The 23,888-nt window shown below is 31.8% G+C and overlaps 2 protein-coding genes across 13 annotated transcripts; both read left to right on the top strand.

The window, feature by feature from the left end:
- The first annotated feature begins 116 nt into the window (after positions 1-116).
- Positions 117-2,100, top strand: LOC105459796. The gene is made up of 4 exons (XM_011706066.1): positions 117-384; positions 597-793; positions 1,287-1,475; positions 1,922-2,100. Exons 1-3 carry the CDS (start codon positions 333-335, stop codon positions 1,467-1,469), a joined length of 432 nt encoding a protein of 143 aa, XP_011704368.1. The 5' UTR covers positions 117-332; the 3' UTR covers positions 1,470-1,475; positions 1,922-2,100.
- Positions 2,101-3,354: 1,254 nt separating this feature from the next.
- On the top strand, positions 3,355-23,490 carry LOC105459795 (alaserpin-like). 12 transcript variants are annotated; one of them, XM_011706060.1, is made up of 9 exons: positions 6,708-6,815; positions 11,846-11,967; positions 12,284-12,466; positions 12,733-12,943; positions 13,186-13,400; positions 13,520-13,714; positions 13,801-13,936; positions 20,465-20,614; positions 20,897-20,971. In XM_011706060.1, exons 1-8 carry the CDS (start codon positions 6,806-6,808, stop codon positions 20,599-20,601), a joined length of 1,209 nt encoding a protein of 402 aa, XP_011704362.1. In that variant the 5' UTR covers positions 6,708-6,805; the 3' UTR covers positions 20,602-20,614; positions 20,897-20,971. The 12 variants fall into 12 exon arrangements, with proteins under 12 accessions (XP_011704367.1, XP_011704362.1, XP_011704364.1 ...); XM_011706062.1 differs by lacking the exons at positions 20,465-20,614; positions 20,897-20,971 and adding exons at positions 19,561-19,710; positions 19,989-20,063; XM_011706065.1 differs by lacking the exons at positions 6,708-6,815; positions 20,465-20,614; positions 20,897-20,971 and adding exons at positions 3,355-3,456; positions 19,148-19,527.
- Positions 23,491-23,888: the final 398 nt, after the last annotated feature.

Here is a 23,888-nt window from a genome sequence, read left to right as displayed (position 1 = left end):
ACAGACGTATGATAAAAACTAAAAGCATATACTTTTTTGCTTAGTACTTCCCGCTCCAGCTGCGATGTTATGAGATGGCGTTAGCGTACGGAAAGTCATTCCTCGAGCGTGTAAATAGCCACGTTCTCGTAGAATCGTAGAAAGTTAAAAATATATTAGACGTCTTGAAATTTGCAGCTTTTCTACGAGAATATGCTCGTGTGTCATCTGTCAAATCTGAGATAATGTCGCGCGTTATGTTCTTGGTGCATGAAAATTGTGAATGATCATGATCGATACATTATTTTTATACGGTGACAAGATTGGAATAAAATTAATTTTTATCGCCCATTATGACGGATGATACATCGCAAGAGAATATTTTAGAACAATTATTGGACTACGGTAAATTTATTTTCCAGCAATATAAAAAGAGTTTGCGAGAAATGATCCTATAAATTTTTATCAATTAAACATACATCGTTATACATCTCGTATTCTATTTTATGACATATACGCATATAATAAAATCGTATTAAAATTATAAAATTTTTATCAACTAGTTTCTTTTATATTTTTACGAAAAGTAAGAGAAAAATGATGAATTATTTGTACAGTACAATTAGGAATAGAATGGAGTACAGACAAACTTAGGTCAGCGTGTCCTTCTATAAAGAGAAAATTGAAAAAAGAATGTAAACCAGAGAAAGCTGAAGATGACATAGGTCCACCTTGCACAGAGCACCCGCGATCTTACATACTTCCTAGTCAAATATGTCCCAAAACGGCCTCTTGTTGCTATATAAAAATGCAGGTACAAAATAAAAATCAAAACTATTATCATATATATTTCCTAATATAAATTAATTATCGGAAAAACTTGAATTTTCTTATTTGTATATTGAATGATTCCCTGCATTATTAATTATATATTCTAAATCGTAATCCAGATAAATATGTCATTGCTCCTTTTATAAATATATTCTTCAATTATTCAATTATAAATATATTTTATAATTGAAATTAATTTCAACTCAATGAAATTAATAAAAGTGCGAGAAATTATTGGAATTATTTATAGGATTTAGCAAATTTTTAAGCACAAATAGAGTGAAAAAGACATACATGTGTGTGTGTGTGTGTGTGTGTTAAATAAATCTTTATAATAGACAATCTCGATTAAAATGTTATATATATTATCCTCAATTCTTTTTTTATTTAAAATTAATCAAAAACTTCGTGTATAAAATTTTTATGTGTGCCCCTGACTTACTTTATTCTTCTATCGCAATTGTAATAATTTTCAGGATCCTTATGCCCCACCCTGTTGCGAGACGAAACCCCAACCACCCCCTTGCCCCCCCAAAGGCTATCGTCGGCAACCACGAGAACCAACCTGCGGCTGCGATCTCTGCAAAAAGAACGTCGATAGCAAGTGCTGTAATCCGATCGCGGCTTTTCACACTGCAGCCAGCAATTTCAAAGCATAAAAATTGGTAAGAATCAACGTCAACAGATTGCATGCAAGAAGACACAAGTAGTAAATACATATTAAAATAGAAAAAAAAACGAAGAAGATAATGGCGATTAAATACAATCATCCGCGGATAATCAGGTTTTCTGGTACACTCTATATATTTAAATGTATAATGCTCCTTTGATATATGCTTTCCCTTTCTTTTTCTCTCTTTCTCTTTCTTTCCTATGTACTTATCTCTCTCAATTATTTATGGCAATAATTTTCGCACAAATCGGCATTTTGTGCGATTTGCTTCTCAGCTCAGATGATTAGATAATCTCTGTGGCCTCAAAGTTCTAATAGTAATATACGTTTACGTAAATCGATACGTATTTTTGTCGTAAATATTATCAAAATATTTATTAGGTGGTTAGAATAACAAATTACTTTTTATCTAATAATAAAAATTTATTTATTTTTCAGTGATCTACGCGGGTATTATCTCCTTTCAAATTCTGCTCTTTCTATGTCGCGGTAATATAGACAAGAAAATGTAACGATTTTAGTAATATGATTAAACAATTAATAGTTGCCTTCGCAATTATCTTAGCGTAATAAAGCAAAATATATTAAATTAAATATATTAAAGTTTCAAGCGGAAAGACCTTGTATGTTTCAGTTTGCCGCGCAGAATTCTCTGGAATCGAAGCGATCGTAATAATATAAATTGCGCGCGCAGTTGATCGCAGTTAAACTCGGGGAAGGTTAAATTTAGGTATTTCGTTCGCTTCTGGTCAGAACACACGTACTCGACATATCATCAACTAACGAGTAATCTTATCGGTAAAACGCCAGTGACGGTGCAGGCCGAGTCAGTTAATTGTCTCCAAGTACACCCGATATTCTGATCGCTTCAAGCTGCACCGAAGATCTTCTTTTAAAGTAAGTCACGTAAATCAGTATAATATACCTAGAATTGAAAATGGTATGTTTTTTCGTCACGTATATTCCTACAATCGCCCATTACCATTTTATATCGTACTTTTCGTCCCACTGGAACGATATCTGGTAATGCGAAATTTAATATGGACCTATATCGTGAGGTAAAATCTAAAAAGCACTTTATTGCAATCAACTACATATAATACACATATTTAAGCTATAGTCATCAGTCATTGTTGCATCAGTATTTTCGGATATGATCGACGCGCCATTAACGCGAACACGTCAGTTCTTTCAATGGCATATCTAATTAAGAAAATTTCTGTTTGTACATTATTATTTATACAGTGAATTTTATTTGAATTTTCGATTTCATGAAGACGATCAATATATCAGTTATTCAAAAAACGAACACATGTTGAGAAGTCACAAATTTTATTATATATCTATATAATAATATCTACTAATATATAATAATATTAAATTAAATTTTAATATTTAATTTTTTTTATTGATATATAGTAATATTAAATTTTGATAATATAATAAATGAGATCCAGCATTATCAAATTAATTTAAAAGAGCTTTCTCTCTTTTTTTTTCTTTTTCTAACAATTCTTGCTTTTTTCTTTAATTTCTAATTTTCCGAAATTTTCCATCCGATCGTTTCCGATTGATCATACGTAATTAGCCTGCTAATGTCACATAGACGATTTTATCACGATGATGAAAGCGATGAATCGCTAATTCACAACTGGTGAACGCTGAGCTGTTCGCCAACTCGACACCTGTTGATAATTCGTTTGTCAAGCATGCCGGGCATGCGTGCCTTGCCTCTGTCGACCAAAACGCCCTGTCGACCACGGCGATATTTCGACCTGCTGTAACGCGCGCGAGTAATCGCACGAATACTAGAATCGATCGAAACTCGAAGACGATTGACATGGTAGACGAGTGAGTGCGAAGCGCAAGAGAGAATTAATCAATACGGTGCGGTTGCGTATGAACGAATCTCGAAAGTCACCAAGTGCCACAAGAATCTCGTGTTTGCTGCTTTTGCTGTCAATCGCCGATTGGTAAATTGACACGCATATTTATTATAATGCTTGCCCTACAACAAGTAACGTGTGTCGTTTCGTCCCTCGTGACTCGCGTATGAATCATACCCATCGCAAGAAAACACGTTATAATTCTGACGTCAATATTTAGATGTGTACCAGCATTAGCTGTGTTTCTAGAAACTGTAAGAGAAAATAATTACATTTAAATAATTAAATCATTAAAGTTACAAATATTTAATCGTAATTAAATAATAATTTTACTCTATTATATCGATATGATCTATATAATAATTAATCTACATAATTGTCAAAATAGCGTCTTAATAGAAAATTTTTATTTCTTTTTTTTAACATTAATTAAAGTAAAAAAGTAGATTTTTTTTCGTTAGTATCGATTGATGATATCTTATTGACATATCTGGAAGTTTATAAATCTACGAGAATTAAAAAATCTTTTTTTTGTATTCTACAACTACTCTAATTACAATAAAAGTACAAAATTTTAAATAAATAAAAATATCTTTTGTATTCTTCGAACAGCCTCGCATTAAAAACTATAGTGATAATTTATTAAAGGTCGACCATTCATACGTTTGTACACGAAAGACCTTGAAAACGGTGTAGGAATACGATATAGGAATACATTATGAACTTATATAATAAACGTAAACATATTTAACATAATTAATAGTATAGAGTAATATTATTATCAAATATAATTGTCTCCATTTAATTCGAAGAAGTAAAAACGTTGAAAATCAAATTTTCCATAAGGAAGAAATATATTTATAAAATATCTTGATAATAATAAAAGAAAATAGAAATCATACGAATTTTTAATAAATATGTAACTCCAAATTCTCTGCGATAATTAAAATTAATTTTTTTAAATTAGATTCGTTGTTTCTTTCCAAATTAAATGACTTACTTGTCATTCTCATCTATTTTTTTATTTCACTGTAACTAATTAAGCTGTAAAAGCAATTAAAAGCTTATTAATCGTCTCTCTCTTCTCTCATTCTTTCTATACGTTTTCTTTCTCGCACACATTCTTCCTACTTATTCTGCAGATATAGAATTCATGGAATTTCGGGAAAACCGGAATGTGTTTGTGAATAAGATTTTCTTCTCTTATCGGGCTGTCTTAAAAACTAACGGTGATTTGTAGCAGGTAGAAGAAATAAAAATAGCCGATCGCTCTGCGTAATTTGATGACGCAGGCTGATGTTACATTGTGTAACAAGGAAAGCACTTGGGTTTCTACGTTTATTTTCTTATACATATACATATATAATATGTAGTTACGTTCGTTGAACTTGCAAAAAAATTTATATACGCTCTTAAATTAATTTGCAAAAATAACAGAGTTCACAGACCTCAAGTTGAAATTAATAAATATGAAAGTTAAATTTTTGCACGCAAGTTTATACGAAGCTCCCTGTCTCACTCAATTAAGTAATCGAGTACATTAAATAAATTTATACTTAAATAACTTTTAACACTCGAGGCAGAGCCTGAAATAGCATGCAAATTTGAAAAGGATTAAGAAACCGTCTATTTAGATTTTCGATATCGTGTCTATACTCTCGAAATATTTCACTCGTACTTAAGCCGTCGTCCTTATCGCAGGACTACGATATTAACAAGTTATAACGTCTTAAACTATAGGATAATCCCGTAGAGTAACCGGTTTTGCCACGTAATATATCTTCACGCGACTTTTTCCTGTTGGTCTTCGTAGGAAGCATATTTGTGTACGCCGATGGATATAAACTCGGCTGTATTGGAAGATACTAATAATGTCACAGCGATATATATTCGTGTCTGCTATAGTCTACTGCAAAATAGCAACGTAAAATTCATTAATTGAACAAGATTAAGTAAATTTTCCCGTGTTACATGATACGCGTAATTCGGTGGAAATTCCAACGCATTTTATTAACATCATTAAGAAAGGAAAAAAATTAATACGCATTAATATGCGTTTGTTGTAATTAGTATGCCGAGTGCAATGCAATATTTAGCTTATATAACTAAGCGAAATGTAACATTACAATAATTCGGAAATAAGAAATTAAATTTTTCTTTCTTTTTCTCATCTTATTTTTCTAAGTTTTGTCTCCTTCTGTTTTCTTTCCCATGTCTTTTCTGAGCCATGAGGGGCTTTTAAAAGGCGAGAGTATGTAAAAAAATGTAGATAAAGCGCACCTGCACAAATGTTTGCATGATTATGAGGATCAAAGTGGAGGGAAAGTGTTAGTACGTTTATGAATTTAACCTTGCACTGGGCAACTGGTTTCCTAGAACTGGTTTCGTACCTTGTACAGTAAGAATAAAATAAACTTCGCTCAGTGGGATCTTTCCACTAGTAATTCCAAAAAATACGAGAGCTAGAATTTTCTATATTAGCTTGGGCTGCGTTCCAAAACTTTACTCAGGTAACTTAAATCTATAGTTAACGTGACGTAAACTACAGAGTTTTGGTTACCCGAGTAAGTTTTGGAACGCAGGCCTGTAACTTTAAAATTGTGAGCAAATGAAATGAAGTTAAATAAAAAAAAAATAGACATACAAAACGAAAAAATATCATGATAAAAGGAATGACTTAGGCTGCGTTCGGAAAACGCGTTATCAGCGCTATTCTGTCATTTTTATTTTTATCGCTAATTAAACGTAAAACAAGGACAAAATGATACAATAATGGTGCAATAGTTTTTCCAAACTTTAATGAGACGCTGAACGAAGCAGGGAATCGAACACATAAATTGAAATCTCTGTAATTTCGGTGAATTAAAATCTCCAATGCTGTAACTTTGTGAAAATAGTTCTCGCGCCAAGTGTCGTTTTTTTTTTATTATATGAGAATCAGACGAATTATTTTCATGTGTCTCTCAAGCTTCGGGGAACACTGGGTTCAATCTCCGCGGTTAAAGGAAGCGCGTCTCCTCGCGTTCGCCGTCCTTGAATCGCGCTCGATCTAATTGCAAGCCGACGATCGGCGTGAAAAATCGACAGTCGGCTTTCCGCGCCGAGGAAGCGAGGAAGGAGGCGGTGATCGTCGTGAGCGTTGCGCTTTCGGATCTCCCTCGAATCGTATCCGCGCCGTCTGTATTCCGAGCCGGGTGTGACGCGGGTTCCCCAGGGTCGCGATCGGAGATCGATTAAGGAGCAGCGGTACCGATTCGAGCCGCACGAATGCGCGCTTCCTCACGATTGGTCGTGCCGCTACGTCTACGTCGACGGACTTGTTTCTCTCGGCGGGGGCTGGGGTTTTCCTAAGGAGATATTTTATATTCTCGCTCGCTCGGATCGTCCTCCGCAGTAAGCATTCGGTGCTCGAAGGAGACGAATTTGTTGCAACAAGATGCGTACGCGTAAGTATAAGACTCAGCTAAGTGACATGTTTCGATGAATGCATTTGTGATGTCTCTTAATCGTGGAGATAACCCGGCATAATTTCGCGGAGATTGCGAGACACGTGAAAATAATTCCCAAATTCTTTTTATGTGAAAAACAATTGGCATTATTATCTGCATCAAAAAAATTGAACCAAATATCAAAATTGTATATTTAGACTTTTTAATTTGTTTTACGTCTGTAAAAATATCTTCGTCTGAAAATCTTATAAATTAGAAAAATTCTTATTAATTATATATTGTGTATAATCTTTCATATTGTTTTCTTAAATTTACATTCATATAATATTTCGATACCATAACACGCATGTTTAATACGTAAGCAAATATTTCCGACTGCTCCGATCAACGTACTTTGACAACAACGTGATCCCAAAGTCAATTTTGTTTCGTTTCTTGCTTATATTACCTTTCACATAACTTTGACATAACAAGTATTTAAAAAATATGCTTTATTTATCGAGAATTTAAGAAAACGTTGCAACAGATTGAAGATAAAAGAAAGAGAATTCGTGCGAGAGGATATTCGAGAGCGAATATGAAAGAGAATAAACTTGAAACGCGCCTGTCTTAAATTAGGTTTTTTTTAGTTTCTTATTTCCTTTCGCGCCAACAAGATCAAATAGATCATTAGATACGATTGCCTTTATAGTCGCGATAATCCTAAATGGTCTCTCTCTTTCTCTCTCTCTCTTGCTTTTTCTCTCTTTCTGTGCAAGAACGTCGTTATCGGACACACAAGTCTTACCGAATCCCCTTTTGATACAACGGCATCTTATCGATACGCACCGAATTGACGTATTGGCGATAATGCTATTCGGCGAGTCGTAATTCTTGACTCGTGCTGATGGCGGTTGCTCCAAGGTGATCCATGCCGGATACCATTCTCGCTCGCGGTGTGATTCATTTTCAGAGTTGCGCAGTGTGAACTTTTCTTTTATCAGTTAATTAGTATCGTCACATTGGAATCAACCAGATGTCTTGCATTTATAAAACACGATGCAGTTGCGTAAATTTATGATTGCGTATAGATCTCAATAACGATTACACGATTTTCCATACATGTTGCACATCGTGCTCGAGTTTTTTTTTTTATCAGACACGAAAGGAAGATTTAATAAAACTTAGAAGAAGCAATCTCAGTATTTGTTATTTTGAAATTCATCGTCATACAATTACGTGAATTACGTATGATTTATCATATATTTTATGAAAAGCTAAAGTGAGAATATAAGAAAGAATATATGTGTGTAGTTTTTTTCTTGCAAATATACTAATCTGTTGTTGCAGAATTTTACAAACGCTTTTTTGCACTGATTTCACTACTCATCGATTTATGTCAATATTCAACGTGCACATCATCCTTCTTCTAGCTATGGATGTAGAGAAATAAATAAGATAAAGTATGTTTTAAAAAAAATGAGATAACTCTCAAAGCGTTCGATTCACGGCGCATGGATACACAGTAACTTTTTTCTATCATATCTTAATTCCGATAATATTTATTTTGCACTTGACGTTATTGTGCAACAAATTACAACGAAGTACACTTTTATCGTTCACATCAAACAATTTTACTTTACGCGAACTATAATCTAAAATAGTCATACAAATATTACGACTCACAAAAACTATTTATATCTTCATAAATTCGCGTTACACGAACGCGCACGACTTGTCATTTACTTTTAATTTACATTAAAAGCATTTCACATAAATTACTTTTAACATAAAATAAAGTGCAAAAATTGCAAAAGAAAAACAAAAGTGTTCTTAACAAAGTGATTTTAAATCTTTTGTAAAAACTCCTGTAAAATCTTACACGATCATAAGATAGAGTTTCGCGTCATCAACAGCAGGAAAAGAAAAAAAAAAGATTCAAATGAAGAAGAAACTTGTAATTTCCCGGAAATTTCTGTTGGATAAATTGTAGTTATATAGGAAACTTACAACTCGAACACATTAATTGATCAATTAAGTTTCGATTATTCGGTGTTTCTATCCAAATTCATGTTTTAATGCAAATTTTTTTCTCAATTTCTGTTTAACACGTGAAAATCATGCTCTTCCGAGAAAGAAACTGTTGTAATTAACGAACGAGATTGCTGTTGTATTTTGATCCGCCTATCCGTCGCATATGTACATCTAATTGTCATACATGATTAGTCGTACGCACATAATGCGACTGTTACATTAGTATCTTAATGGGTTTTCCCCGACGAGGCACCAGGAAACATCATCAGTTTAATGGTCCTGCGATAATCTCGTTTGTTATTTCTACTGTGTCGTTAAACGTAGTGATATCTAATCTATTTTTATAGTGGCTAATTCTTACTTTAAATAATTCTTTTTAATTAGGGAATTAGACAAACAGCATGTGCACAATATTTCGCAATACAAATGATATTTAAATTACTTGGTATAAAAGATCTATAAGTGTCATTCTTGGAATATTGAATTTCTATCAAGATTAACAGTGTTACATAAATCTGTAAATTCTGTGTGCGAAAACATTAAGAAAAATTAAAAATAATGATTCTCTTATAAAGTAATGTGATTTCTAACAAAAAATATTTTAAGTATATCGGTTTTCACGAAATTTTTATTTTATTTTTTTTTTTTGCTTATAATTTGCTCACGTCGTATTTTTATTTCATGTTTTGAGAAAATATTATATAATTATTATAAACATAACTTGATGTAATTTATTTTTGATTTATATTCTTGTTACGAACACAAAAATATTAATAAATGTTAAATAGACAATCTATTATTAATAATATTTTTTGCACAGATCGGCATATGACGACACGTAATATGTACATATTTTACATTCTTTTCCCGATCGTTTATATTACACAACAACGTAATTACATGTACAGAGTGTCCCAGGTTCATCATCCTCCCTTCAATGACAAACGCTGAAGGCTAAAGAATAGCCTGTTCTTTTAGCATCAAATATTATCAATTTACTGAATTAAATAAACTGAGAAAGCTAATGAATTCGATGACTTAAGCGTTAAAAAAAAAACAGATGACGAAACTGAACATGAAAATGTAGGCATCATAAAAAATTCAATTTGATCGTGATAATTTTTTATTCATATTGCAAAATAAGATTTGAAGAGTTTAGCTTGACAAAAAGTTATAATTTAAGCATTCAAAAAATTAATCTTTAAGTTAAATTTACAGAAGAGATTAGTTGAAACAAATATTTTTGAAAGATGATGATCCTCTGTGTAAATGACCCGCATACTGACACCTCGCTAACGGTCGCGTTATCGCCATTTATATAATTGTCAAACTTTTGCCCTCTGTTAACTTGATAGAACTCGAGGTCGTATATCTGCTGAAGTAATATTTTCTATTATCGCGCCTGTTATACGGTATCGCTGCCCGTATTCTTGTTTGTCGTGGCGTCCCTCGTCTGGCTTTCTGAGAAATGTCTCTGGGGCAAGTTCGACTTTCCGATTTTACTTAACAGTTGTGAAAGAGCAATTATTTCTCATTGGAATTTAAATGATAATTATTAATTTAAAAAAGAGAGAATAAAACGTCTTTGCTTTAAGCACGAGCAAAATATACAACTTTTTGAAAACAAGTTTATATCGTGCAATTAAAGAAGATGACGAACATCGATGTTTGGTTTAAGTCATTTGTCTTGAATTTACACATGTTTATGAACTGAGTAATCATTATTTATATAATTGCTCGTTACGTGGCTTTTGGTCATATAAAAATTTTCTTCGCGAAATTTGAATTGTATTCCTACTTCGTTAATTCTAATTTAAAGAAAAAATCTAATTCTGTCTATTCTCTATAATCTATTATTTTTTTATCAAATTAAACAACAATGAATCAAAATAATTGTTATGCACGTATTAATATATCATACACATAATTGGTAACGTATTAAAATCATAATCGAAAAGTATGTTCAATTCACGTGTAATGTATGGAAACGTCCAATTGATATGACTTACATTAAACATTCAATAATACCCGACGTATGAAAATTATGAAAAGTGTTCTGATTATTACATTTGTAATTCTTGAGTACCGTTACGTAATGATCGTAAATAATTACTAATCATTATCATCTTTACGACATGCATATCTGATTTATCATGATAATTCGATTAAAAAACATGGTGACAAAGATAATAAAATTAATACGAGAAATGTACTAATGGTTGAAAGGTATGCAAAATATTTAATTAAATAACTTTGTTAAATTTTTTAAATTGATGTGAATGACAAGTAGAGTAAATCATTATTACAGAAATATTTTTTTTCATCATTCGAATTTTTATAAATATTTGTGTCATTTTACATACATGCCTTGTGTCGCTGAATAACTACAATCCCTTAAAGACTCGATTTTCACATTTGCAAATTTTCGAGTAAATTTATCGATCGATAAACTTTAGTTCCTAAAACGTCATTTCATTACTTACATAAAAAATAACTTTGTTATTGGTCTTCGAATCATTTTAATCTTCATATCGCTTCTTGAAAGCACTCATATATTGTGCGGGTGCGCAATATGTAAACATGTGCATATAAAGTTTGTAGCGATGTGGTAGTTTCGTGTTCACCTTGGACGACATGTCTGACACTTTATTTCGATTTGTATACGACCTTCGAGCGCAAGTGTTCGATTTTCGACTGTAATCCTACAATGCTTAAAACGACGATTTTTGATGCGACGTTATTATTTCAAAACGATACGTATTTTACACATATTTTATCTCGCCACATTGTAATATCGGATTAGAAAAGAGAGACGTCGTTTATTTTCTTTTAAGTACGATCGTATAAGTAAAAGTATTTAAAAGTTTATGTCATTGTTAGTATTAAAATTAATGAACTAGTAAAAATAATAATTTTAAGTTTTCTTTCTTTATTACTCTCGACTATAATTCGCATACATGTTAAATTTTGTGATAAATTTACTATTGAATCTTTTTCTCTTTTTGTTATTACAGTACAAAGAAGTTTTTTGGCATTTTGCCTGTTTGCATCAACCATGGCCACGCCAGTTGGAGATAATTTGGCTGCTCAGGCTGTTTCTCAGGGCGCCAATTTGTTCTCTACCAACTTCGTCAAGGTATGGTAATTCAGTTTAAATATTCTTAAAGCTCTATTAAATTTTAATATTGTACACAGCCTAATTGTGCTATTTATTAATTTTATATCACGCGATTATATATAAATAATTATGAGAAAACAGCTTTGACAAAATCTGTATGACTACTAATTTTAATATACTAAATATCGCATATCAGTAAATTTAATGGTGAAATAATCGAAAGGAATGCCTGATTCTTCAATCACTTTGATTAATTTTCTGGTATTTGCAATGAATGAAGCTTTCATCGTTAGTTTGAAAAAGTAATGTTCATAGCGAATAATCTTTTTTTTAGACCGTTTCACAAGACCACCCAAACAATTTGATATGCTCTCCCCTGAGTGCCCACATCGCCTTGAGCATGGCGGCTGACGGCGCTGCCGGAACTACCGAGGCACAGTTTAAAGATGTTCTCAAGCTTCCAGCCACGAAACAACAGACCCTGGAAGGTTACCAGAATCTCATCGAGAAATTGAATGTAATTATCAAATTACGATATATTGTAATACAATACGCAGCTTAGAGAACATAAAAATCCTTAAAATTTGTAAATATTTTCTGAACTATCAAATTATAGCGAATTATTTATAAAACATGATCTTTATAAAGAGAATGCAAATATTCCTCATGTAATTATTAAACTACATCATGAATTACTTATCTACCGAATCAGTTTTAATTTTGTAATATATTTTATGATTGACAAATAATATTAATGGGAATGGTGGAAAATTATTCTTGCAGAATGTTGAGAATGTTACTTTGAAGCTCGCCAACAAGTTGTTTCTCGGCAAAGATTTCCCGGTAAAACCTGAATACAAACAGGATCTCATAACGCACTATCACTCCGACATTCAATCGGTAGACTTTGCTAAAAGCGAGGAAGCCGCGAATACCATCAATATCTGGTGCAAGGATAATACTAACAATCGCATCGACAAAATCGTTACTCAGGGTAAATATATTTACTGTGCAATTCTACAATGATTGAAAATGCGATTTTTGTATTTTTTTAAATTTGTACGAATAATTTAACATAATTTAGAAAATGAATCGCAAAGAATGTAGAAACTCACTAAAGCGCTAAATACTTTGGTTATCTGTAGATACTATAATTGTTATATTTTTGTAATTATATAAAAGTTTACTGGAATATTGAATTAAAAGAATGCTCATAATTTTTATTATCGATAACAGACGATTTGAATGATGATACTAAGCTGGTGCTCGCAAACGCCGTGTACTTCAAGGGCCAATGGGCACACCAGTTCGATCCGCAGGCTACCTCGAATCGCCCATTCCATGTTAGCGAGTCCAACCAAGTAGAAGTTCCAACTATGTACAGGAAGGGCAACTACAAATACGCCGAATTGCCGGAATACGATGCTAAATGTATCGAGCTGCCGTACGCGGTAATGTTGCTTTCTCATAAATTTTCGAAAAAAATTTAGAAAATTAAACGAGATATTTTGCCACAAACGTGTTTCACGGCGAATATCTCTTTATGGGCTTTTAATTTTTCTTGTCGCAGAATAAAGAGATCAGCATGGTGATTATCCTACCTAATCAAATTAACGGTCTGGCTGCGCTGACCGACAAACTTGCTGAAGTTAGCGCGGAATGCAGCACTCGCCTCGCGCAAACGTACGAACGCGAAGTCCGACTGTTCCTGCCCTTATTCAAGACCGAGTCCAAAATGGATCTTGGCGATACATTGAAAACTAAGGTACGTTCGTATACGCCAATGTTTCGCCGATAATTAATCAGTAACATAAATTTGATGTATCTTATTTGTGATTTTATTTGCTATAGATGGGCCTTCCTGAACCGTTCTCCAATGCGGCTAACTTTAATGGCATTTCCGACATACCTCTGAAGATCGACAAAGTCGTGCAAAAAGCTTTCATCGAAGTTAACGAGGAGGGTAGCGAGGCGGCCGCCGTCACTGGTAAGTACACCTTGCTTCGTTTCTTGTACTTTTGTTTGTGGTAAAAAACAGGCGAAATATTATTTTGAAACTCCGCGTATAAGTAATCATTAAATGCGAGAAGAGAATAGGCAAGTCAAATATTGTAATTTCCTTCAGATATTCTTTATATTTTTGTCTAGCGTTTTATTATTCCTTTTATCTCTTGTTGCTTTACAATTGTATACTATTTATTATTTATGACTTCAAAAGAAAAATGGTAACACATAATATTTAATTCATCAAAAATCGAATTGCAAGAGAAAAATAATAATAATGCATATATTAATTTCATATCAAGAGCAAGATGATATTTTGCCTAATTTTATTTGGGATACATCGAGATTCTTTTTCGCTTCTGAGAAACTCTGAGAAATTGTTTCGGAGAAAATTTGATTATGCCTGTGTACAATCACGCTAATCGTGTGCTTCACGATTCCAAAATTCTAAATTCCTCTCGGAGTTTCCGCGGCACGGATGTATGTAATTTTGTACGCTGCCGTGAAGCTGAGTGTGATAGCTAAATGTTGCTCACATGCTTTCTACATCAACAGATTTACTAGTCTGCACAGCATGCCTTTCGTCCGTCTGTTTTTTCTATTTTTTTGTTGCTTTCCTTTGTATCTTTATTTTTGCCAACATACTATTGCATTGTTAATAAGCGCTTTATACCACCGCACCGCACCGCACTGCACCGCAGGTTTGTTTGATTATGCACCTGTTACTCACGTTGCACTTATTATGATATTACTACCGTCAGACAACGACAATCGTATGCAATAACGTATTGATATTTATCTAATCTGCTGTTTCGATAACAATCGAAATATCTTATAATTAAAATTGTATGTCTAATAAATGGAGCGCGTTTCAGTGTCATGACTATTGACACTTGATGAGTGCTCGCTTGATGAGTGACTTAAATCTTTCATGTTATTAACATGAATGCATTATGGTGATAATAGCATAGCTTGTCTTCGTATCACCAAGTTTCATTTCGAAGGAACGGTTCATGAATTTCTGCAGCGCTCATTTCTAAAAACAAAATTGCGCGAGCGATTGGATGTGAAGTTGAAATAAACTTTCACATTCACCTCGACGTTGAAATTATCTTTAATAAACTTAGAATACGCGTCTGTTGATGTTACCGGGGAATTACGGTTCACGGTTCACGGATGATAAGGATATATTCGCGATAACAGCTGTATTTGCGAAAACAAAATTTATGATCTCACTGGAATATGCTAACCATAATACCAAATATACCTCGATCTAAAGCTGAACTATTAAGGAAAAAGAGAGAGGAAGAAATTCTCGTGAAAAATCTTTCGAGCCTTTCATATATAACTATATATCATGAAAAGCGCGTAATAAATGAGATTCTCGTAATGATATTCATCAATCGAGCTACCAATCTTCGACGTGAATAGTTACAGCATCATTACATCGTACGATTACATTATATCGACAAAATAGATTAATTACGCTTTTTCCCGATTCGATACATTTGACAACAAAGTATATACGTCTGGTACATCTGATTAGATTGAACTTTTTCAATTTAATGAGAAAATTGACGAAAAAAGATGTGAACATAATGAGTAATCTGTACACTGCACTGAACCGATAAAACATTTTGAATAAATGATTGACTTTTATAAAAAAAAAACCGAAAAAAAACGAGCGATTTTTTATTGCTTGACTCACTGATTTCATTGCAATCAGTGATGCATCATCACGCTAAATTCTTCTTTCCCTTTTCTGCACTCTTAACTAGTTTCTACGCTCTGATCAAATCCTAGCATGACACGACTAATATTCAATTCAATCATATCTCATCTGAACATTTCACACGTGCTCTGGGCATCCAAGAGCGCATCCATTGAAACGGATAATTGATACAAGAAATGATCTTCTGACAGGTGCCTCTGTCAGACCTCTTTCGGGTACTTGGAAACCGGTGGAGCCTATATTACTTCGCGTCGATCATCCTTTCCTGGCGATCATTAAATACAACAACGTTACGTTATTCGTAACGAAGATCGTGTGGTAGTGATAATGAATATTTATATCTTTCCGCGTAATGATAGAGAATAGTGCTTTTTTATATGTTAATACGCGCGCGACAAAGACGCGGATACTTTTTTTCATTATTCATGTATTTTTATTACGTACTCTCATCGATACTCAATTTTATTAGCCGAAAAAGAAAAAAATTTTTCGACGATGTGTGATTAATAATAGATGCTCGATTTATAAAGTACATACATCTTTGTATGAAATGATCTGATAGTATCTTGTGAAGCATGACAATATTTGTATAATAATATAAATTTCGTAAATTATTTTTTTACCGCTTAAATTAAATGTAGTTATGCACACGTTCAAAAATGTGCAGTTTTTATGACATATTTAAGTAGACACGTGATTATTATTAAAAAAGACACTATTTTTCTTTTAATTTATTACACGTATTATGTGATATGTACTGAATTACCCTCAAAATAGATTTAATTATACAATTTTATATAATATAATAAAATAGATTTAATAACACAATTTTATAATATTTTTAATTATATATAATACATGCATTTTTTTAAATATTACTCTTTCATATAAAACCATCAAACATTTAAAGAATTTCTGATAATTCTATGAGAATAATTTACATAAACTTAAAATACTTATAATTGGTGGCCATTTTAATAATTATTCTTTTCCTTTTTATTTTTATAGCTTTATTGTGTTTTCACGTGAGAATTCTCTTAATCAATATTTTTATTTTTGTTAGTTATTTTATTATTTTAATATATTTTATTATTTATTAGTTTGTTATTATTTTTTATTTGCTAATTTTTACATACAATACAACATAAATTACGGGAATTCGAAGTGCATTTAAATCGGTTCAAAGGCACTATTTTTTAGTAATTTTAATTTTTACGATATGATGTTTATTTTTTCCTTCTCTGCATTAAAAAGTATCTATAATGAACTATAATTATAAGATTATTATAAGACTATATTATTATTGATGTTAATATCTCATATAAAAGAAATTTTAATGTTAGCTTTCTAAAATATTAATCTAAAATATTAATATATATAATATCACAACAATAATAATACAATTTTATATATAACATAATTTTATAATATTTTCAATTATATATAATACATGCAACTTTTCTAAATATTACTCTGTGAGAAGTATATAAATTTCTTTGTGAATGAAAAATTAAAGCTACGTAAACAAATGTCCTCTTTAGGCCAATTCGAATCCACTTAAAAGCACTTCGATGCTTCTCTTGGTTGCTTTTTCAAATCTTAGTAAAAATTACATGGTAGAAATATGACATTTCTCTGGTAGGCATCAGCAATCGAAGATTTCTACCTGATTTCGAGAACTTCGAAGCGAACAGGCCGTTTTCATTCGTAATGCGATGGTCAAATATCGAACTATTCCGAGGCATCGTGCATGATCCGAGATTATGAAGTTAACGAGATGTGTCGCACGTGTGAACATCATAAAATGCGGTAGCAGCTAAACACGATCCTGTAAGATCTTCTATTAATCTGCTTACCCCTTTTTCTCTCTTTCTCTTTTCACACAGATTTTATCACTTGCGATCATTGCTATAGTTTCACTACATTTTGCAAATAATTGATTATCTCGCAATTTCATGCAGTGACATGATTATTGTTTTATTGGGATGAATAATTCAATTATATGAATATAATATAAATTCGAATAAATTCAGCGCTAGCGTATTATAGCAATAATTATAATTGGTAGCAGAGCGAGAAGAGAACATTGGAGGAGAAAGATATTTTGTCAAAGAGGGCCAAATCAAATTCGACGTATGCAAAGCATACATTCGTGCAGGAATTTTGCATTGACGAAAATTATGAAAAAGAAACGATGTCGTTAAGTATTTCGTTACAGGATGTTATAGGATGATTATATTGATATTTTATTCGCAGGAAGTCAAACTGTGTTACTTACAATTAGACACACGCTGACATTTGAAATAAATCGACCGTTTTATTATTATATACGGTATAACGATCGTTATAACAAGAGATTGTTCGTATCTTCGTTCAAGGATCATGTGACCGCGTGAGCGTGGCAAAGATATGTATTACGCGAATCATTTTTAATCTGAAAATTCAGATACGATGTTCGATACGTTTAATATTTATTAGCATACTTAAGCCACAAATTCTAGTTGACAGCTTGTTATGACTGTTGTTTTAACGCCTTCTTAATACTACGATCTCATTTTAACTGATTCTAAAATGTCTAATTGTTGACATTTTGTGTAACATTTTATTTTTATGTTAAAATAAAATGTGCATTATTATTACGGGCGATTAATATGCCTGTACTTTCTAAACCATCTTTATTTATCTTTAGTTATTATTAATACGAAAGAATTATTTGATAAAATAATTAACAAGAAATCGTGCATACATAAATTAAGTTTGAAGCAGCGTCGACAAAATACAATTTGTAAGGTGAAAAAAAATTGGAATGCTCAAGTCGATGATATGCGAATCAAGTAACGAGCGATCTCTTATATTCTGTTCACAGTTGTGGAAATCATTGCCGAAAGCGCTTGGATAGATATCACGGAACCCTTAGTGTTCGACGTAGATCGCCCATTCTATTATCATATTCATTATAATGGGGAAGCATCGTTTATATCTTTATTCGAGGGCTATGTAAAAATACTGGAAGCATAAATATTACTTCGTAAAACATCTCCGATCTAAAATCACGAGTAAATTAACGAAAAATCTGCGATATCGAATAGCTGTTTGTTTTCGTTATGATTCTTGTACTGGCAGGATTTTTAAGTTTTAAATTTTTTCCGAAATATTATGAATTAGAGAAAAATTTAAACATTGTAATATTTATACAATCATAATATGTGCAATGTTTTTCGTTCACCAAAGAACATGCATGCGGCGAATCCACATACTTGTTTATTGCTTATATTTCAATTCTCCGCATAACTGCACAGTAGACATTAAAATAATTATTTGACAAAATAGTTGATAAGAAATTAAGATAGTTCATTTGAAGTGGCAACTAGCGGTTAAAGCATATATTTGTGACACGAAGTGAAGAAGTCTCGAATGAACAAACGAATATATAACGAGCAATCTTTTATATTCTGTTCACAGTTGTGGAACTTACGTTTGACAGTATGATAACTCCTCTTGAAGAACCTTTAGTGTTCGACGTAAATCGACCGTTTTATTATTATATTCGTCACAACGAAGGAACGTCGTTCGTATCTTTGTTCGAGGGTCGTGTAAACGTACCAGAAATGCAATAGATTTTGCTCCGTGGAAATTTGTTGAATCACAATACATACAGTGTATGTTATTCACATTTACGTATTTACATTCTGAAACGTCTTTTATGTAGTTATCTGATTACGAGAATTATTTAGCGATATAATCACTTGAATAAAGAGTTGAGACATTAATTTCGACAGGGCATACGTTCTTGACGTGCATGAAAGGTTTTGGCATGAAAAGTATAAAAGCAAATAAAAAAATACACAACGATTTCTTCCACATTCTGTTTACAGCTCTAACTATAAAGAAGTTAATTGCGAGATTTTTAAAATTCGAAGTAAATCAACCGTTTTATTATTATATTCGTCATAACGAGGAAGCTTCGTTCGTATCTTTGTTCGAGGGTCGTGTGAACGTACCAGAAATGTGACAGATTTATCTCCGTAAGTAAAAAATTACCGAATTAAAATAGCTGCCTACTTCTGTTTCTTTTATCGATTTTACCACGTATTATTCATTTTAAATATACACATTTGTGTATTTATTTTCTGAACGGCCTTTTTATGTAGCTAGATGATACGACAATCGTTTGGCAGTATATATAATTATTTGGAATAAAAAATTGGGATGTTAACTTCGGCAGAGCATACATTCGTGACATGTGTAAAAGCTTTAAATGAACAAGTAAATACTTAATGATTTTTTCATATTCTGTTTACAGCTCTATTTGGGGCTCTCAGCGCACAATTGAGCGAATCGTTAGAATTCGACGTAAATCGACCGTTTTATTATTATATTCGTCATAACGAGAGAACATCGTTCGTATCTTTGTTCGAGGGTCGTGTGAACGTACTAAAAATGCGATAGATTTTATTTCCGTGGAAATTTGCCAAATTAGAATATCTACATTTATCTGCTTCTGTTTTCTTAGATTTCCTTCCTATCGATTTCATCATTATTATACATTGTATTACATACAGTGTATGTTACTCACATTTGCGTATTTACGTTCTGAAACGTCTTTTATGTAGTTATCTGCTTACGAGAATTATTTAGCGGTATAATCATTTGAATAAAGAGTTCAGATACTAACTTCGGCAGAGCATACGTTTGTGACGTGCATGAAAGGTTTTGGCATGAAAAGTATAAAAGCAAATAAAAAAATACACAACGATTTTTTCCATATTCTGTTTACAGTTCTAACTATGAAGTTATCATATGTGGGATTTTTAAAATTCGATGTAAATCGACCGTTTTATTATTATATTCGTCATAACGAGGAAGCTTCGTTCGTATCTTTGTTCGAGGGTCGTGTGAACGTACCAGAAATGTAACAGATTTTTCTCCGTAAGTAAAAAATTGCCGAATTAGAATATTTACCCTCTTCTGTTTCTTTTATCGATTTTATCACGTGTTATTCATTTTAAATATATATACACAATTGTGTATTTATGTTCTGAACGGTCTTTTTATGTAGCTAGACAATATGACAATCATTTGGCAGTATATAATCATTTGGAATAAAAAATTGGGATGCTAACTTCGACAGAGCATACATCCGTGACGTGCGTAAAAAGCTTTAAATGAACAAGAATATACTTAATGATTTTTTTCATATTCTGTTTACAGCTGCAGGAATTGTTCCCGGCTCCATTATAATATCTATTATCAAATTAGAATTCAACGTAAATCGACCGTTTTATTATTATATTCGCCATAACGAAGGAATATCTCTGTTCGAAGGTCATGTGAACGTTCCAGAAATATAATAGATATTACTCCGTAAAAAAACTGCCGAATTAGAATATCTGAGAGAATGTTTAACGATTTTTTGATATTCTATTTTTGATATTCACAACTCTATTTGAGGCTCCCAGCGCAAAATTTAGCGAATCGTTAGAATTCGACGTAAATCGACCGTTTTATTATTATATTTGTCATAACGAGGGGACATCGTTTGTATCTTTGTTCGAAAGTCGTGTGAACATGTCAAAAGTGTAGTAAATATACTTTATGAAAAATATCGCCAATCTAGAAATTTAATTGTCGCTATTTGTAAGCTAAATCTTCAATATTGGTAAACTGTTCTTTTTATATAATTCTTGTGCTATAAAACATTTTTTACTCTTGTTCTTTTAGCTCTCGTTCGATTTAATTATGACAATGTAACTCTAAAATCTTAAATATTTTGATGTTAATTGCGTATTACTTAATTATTTTTATAATTTGTAATACTTAATTATCTAACTATAATAGAAATTATTTAGCGGCGAGAAACGCGTTTACATATATCGTCTTTTATGATTAAATAATTACAATAATCGTGCAAAATAAGTGATAAGAAATGATATTAAGCTTGAACCTTAAGTTTGACAATGCGTTATTTCTGATGTAGTTAAAAATAAGTCGATCGCTTGATGATTATTGTATTCAAAGCCTAACAATGAAACATCTTCTGTATCTTTATTCGAGGATCATGTAAATATACCAAAAATGTTAGGTAGAGAATCTCTTATCTAAAAATTTAATGTTTGATACATTAAAATTTTTATTATTAAATTCAAATAAAGAAGTTCCATATTAGCAAGCTATTCCTTTTTGTTATGATTATTGTTTTTTAGCTGAACGTACTTAGCACTTACTCAAGTTTTCATAATAATTCGATTTAAAAATCTCTTTCTTTCAACACTCCTGTAATCTTATCTTTCTTATTTTCAAATAACATGCATCAGCGATTAACGATGCCACTGTTTATCAGAAAATAACATGCATGTATATTTGCTTTTTAAATTATATATCTCTAAACGGTCACAAAAATTTTTTTGTAGAGTAATCGATAAAATATCGATAAAAAAAGGTATACATTAAAGTCGAAGCAACGACGATAATACGTTCATTAGGGAAAAATCTTAAACGATCAAGAATGCAAAACAAGCAGTTTTTTTTTTAATCTGTTTACAGCTGTGACATTTAAGATTATCGGGGGTCTTCCAGCTCCGTTCCACATAAATCGACCATTCTTTTATCAAATTCAGTATGAACCATTGAACAAATCTTTATTCACTGGCTACGTGAACACGCCAGGAATATAATAAATGGCATGTGGAAAAGATTACCACGTCTATTTTTCAATGCATCGTATGGCGAATTCGTTATACGAAATTAAAGAGATGGTTAATTTTTTATCCGAACAAAACAAAAGTGTTTCGAAAGTATTGATTATTTATATAAAAGATTATATTAACAATGCACATACCTATGAGTTCTTAATTTCTCTTTACTGAATGTCCTGCTTTTCTATCATCTATTCCGCTTTAAGCAGTTGTAGAAAGCACAATAATTAATGCATAAAGAATGACACAGGCAAAGCGTATATTCGTGTTTCGTGTGCAAGCGAAAAAGACTCGATGGAAGTTTCTTAGATAGTCTTATAACACAGTTTGCATTGTGTTTGCAGCTGTCCAGGTCATGCTAGTTTCTTTGATAATAGGACCGGAATTGGAATTTGACGTAAACCAGCCGTTCTACTATTACATTAAATCCAACTTGCCAAGCGTAACTTTATTCGAAGGCTATGTGACTGAGCCGAAGATTTAGACGTTTGATAATTGATCAGAATTGGCATGTCACAGTTAATACCTATGTCTTAAGTTATGCCGTAAACGTAGTTATGTTTTTGGTCTAAAGTGTGTATTGTGTTTATCCGCTAAACGCAGGTTTACTTTTACACTTGCATACATAGTATGTACAATGCTCGCAATGAAGATAATTATTTAACATTATTATCATTTATTATATTATCAACCGAACGTCGAACGGTCGGTTTCATCGGATGTGCGATAAATTTGATGATTTTCAAATATTATATAATAATAGAAAGTCAAAGAATAATAGAAGTCAAAGATGAGTCACATCCGATCTTTTTTTTTTATAAAATGTGAAAATTGAATTTTAAATACCATTTTAAAAATCCAATTTTAAAAATCCAAGAAGTTGTTTTAAGCCGAAGCTATAATCTGTTTCTTATGATTCGATTTTTCTTTATAGCTACGTTTGATTTATTTTTGATTGTTTTAAATGATATTTAATGAAAATCAATTCATGCATGATTTGTAAAAAATGGAGATAGATTGGCTTGCTGAATTATTGTTTCGCGTGTGTATTTTTATATGCAATAAATTGATATCATTTTTATAATTAAATTTATTATTAAAATATAAAAATTACAATGCTTTTCTACTTATGTACCAAATTGCCAGGCGAAAATAAGCGTATTAATATATCTGTGAAGTATTTATTATTCCATTTAAAAAGAATTGTTAAATCAAAGACTAATTAAAAGAATAAAAAATTTTACTCTTATTTTGAACAAATATGTAAATTATATTTATCATTTTTTCATCGTTTTACATCCTAAAAAAGATAAAATTGTATAATTTTAATAAATCGAAATAATGAAATTTTAAATTATAGCAAAAGTGTAGTAATTTAATTTCACTTTTTTTGATTTATTAAAATTATTTGATTTTATATATGTACATACGCATGCACGATCAAAAATACGACAGACATTGATTTGAAATGAACAAAAATACCGTCTCGTGTACCTCTCTTTCTTTCT

This window comes from Wasmannia auropunctata, unplaced genomic scaffold (assembly GCF_000956235.1).
Source record: "Wasmannia auropunctata unplaced genomic scaffold, wasmannia.A_1.0 LD333617.1, whole genome shotgun sequence".
Taxonomy (NCBI): Eukaryota; Metazoa; Arthropoda; class Insecta; order Hymenoptera; family Formicidae; genus Wasmannia; species Wasmannia auropunctata.
This window is presented reverse-complemented; position numbering and strand designations above follow the sequence as displayed.

Bases quoted from the DNA above. Each gene is read 5' to 3' on its own strand.
- LOC105459795 (XM_011706053.1), top strand. The intron at 11,968-12,283 runs GTATGGTAATTC...TCTTTTTTTTAG, and splicing joins TCTCTACCAACTTCGTCAAG to ACCGTTTCACAAGACCACCC. The intron at 13,937-19,147 runs GTAAGTACACCT...TTCTGTTCACAG, and splicing joins CGAGGCGGCCGCCGTCACTG to TTGTGGAACTTACGTTTGAC.
- LOC105459796 (XM_011706066.1), top strand. From the start codon at position 333: ATGACGGATGATACATCGCAAGAGAATATTTTAGAACAATTATTGGAC. The intron at 385-596 runs GTAAATTTATTT...TTATTTGTACAG, and splicing joins AGAACAATTATTGGACTACG to TACAATTAGGAATAGAATGG. The intron at 794-1,286 runs GTACAAAATAAA...AATAATTTTCAG, and splicing joins GTTGCTATATAAAAATGCAG to GATCCTTATGCCCCACCCTG.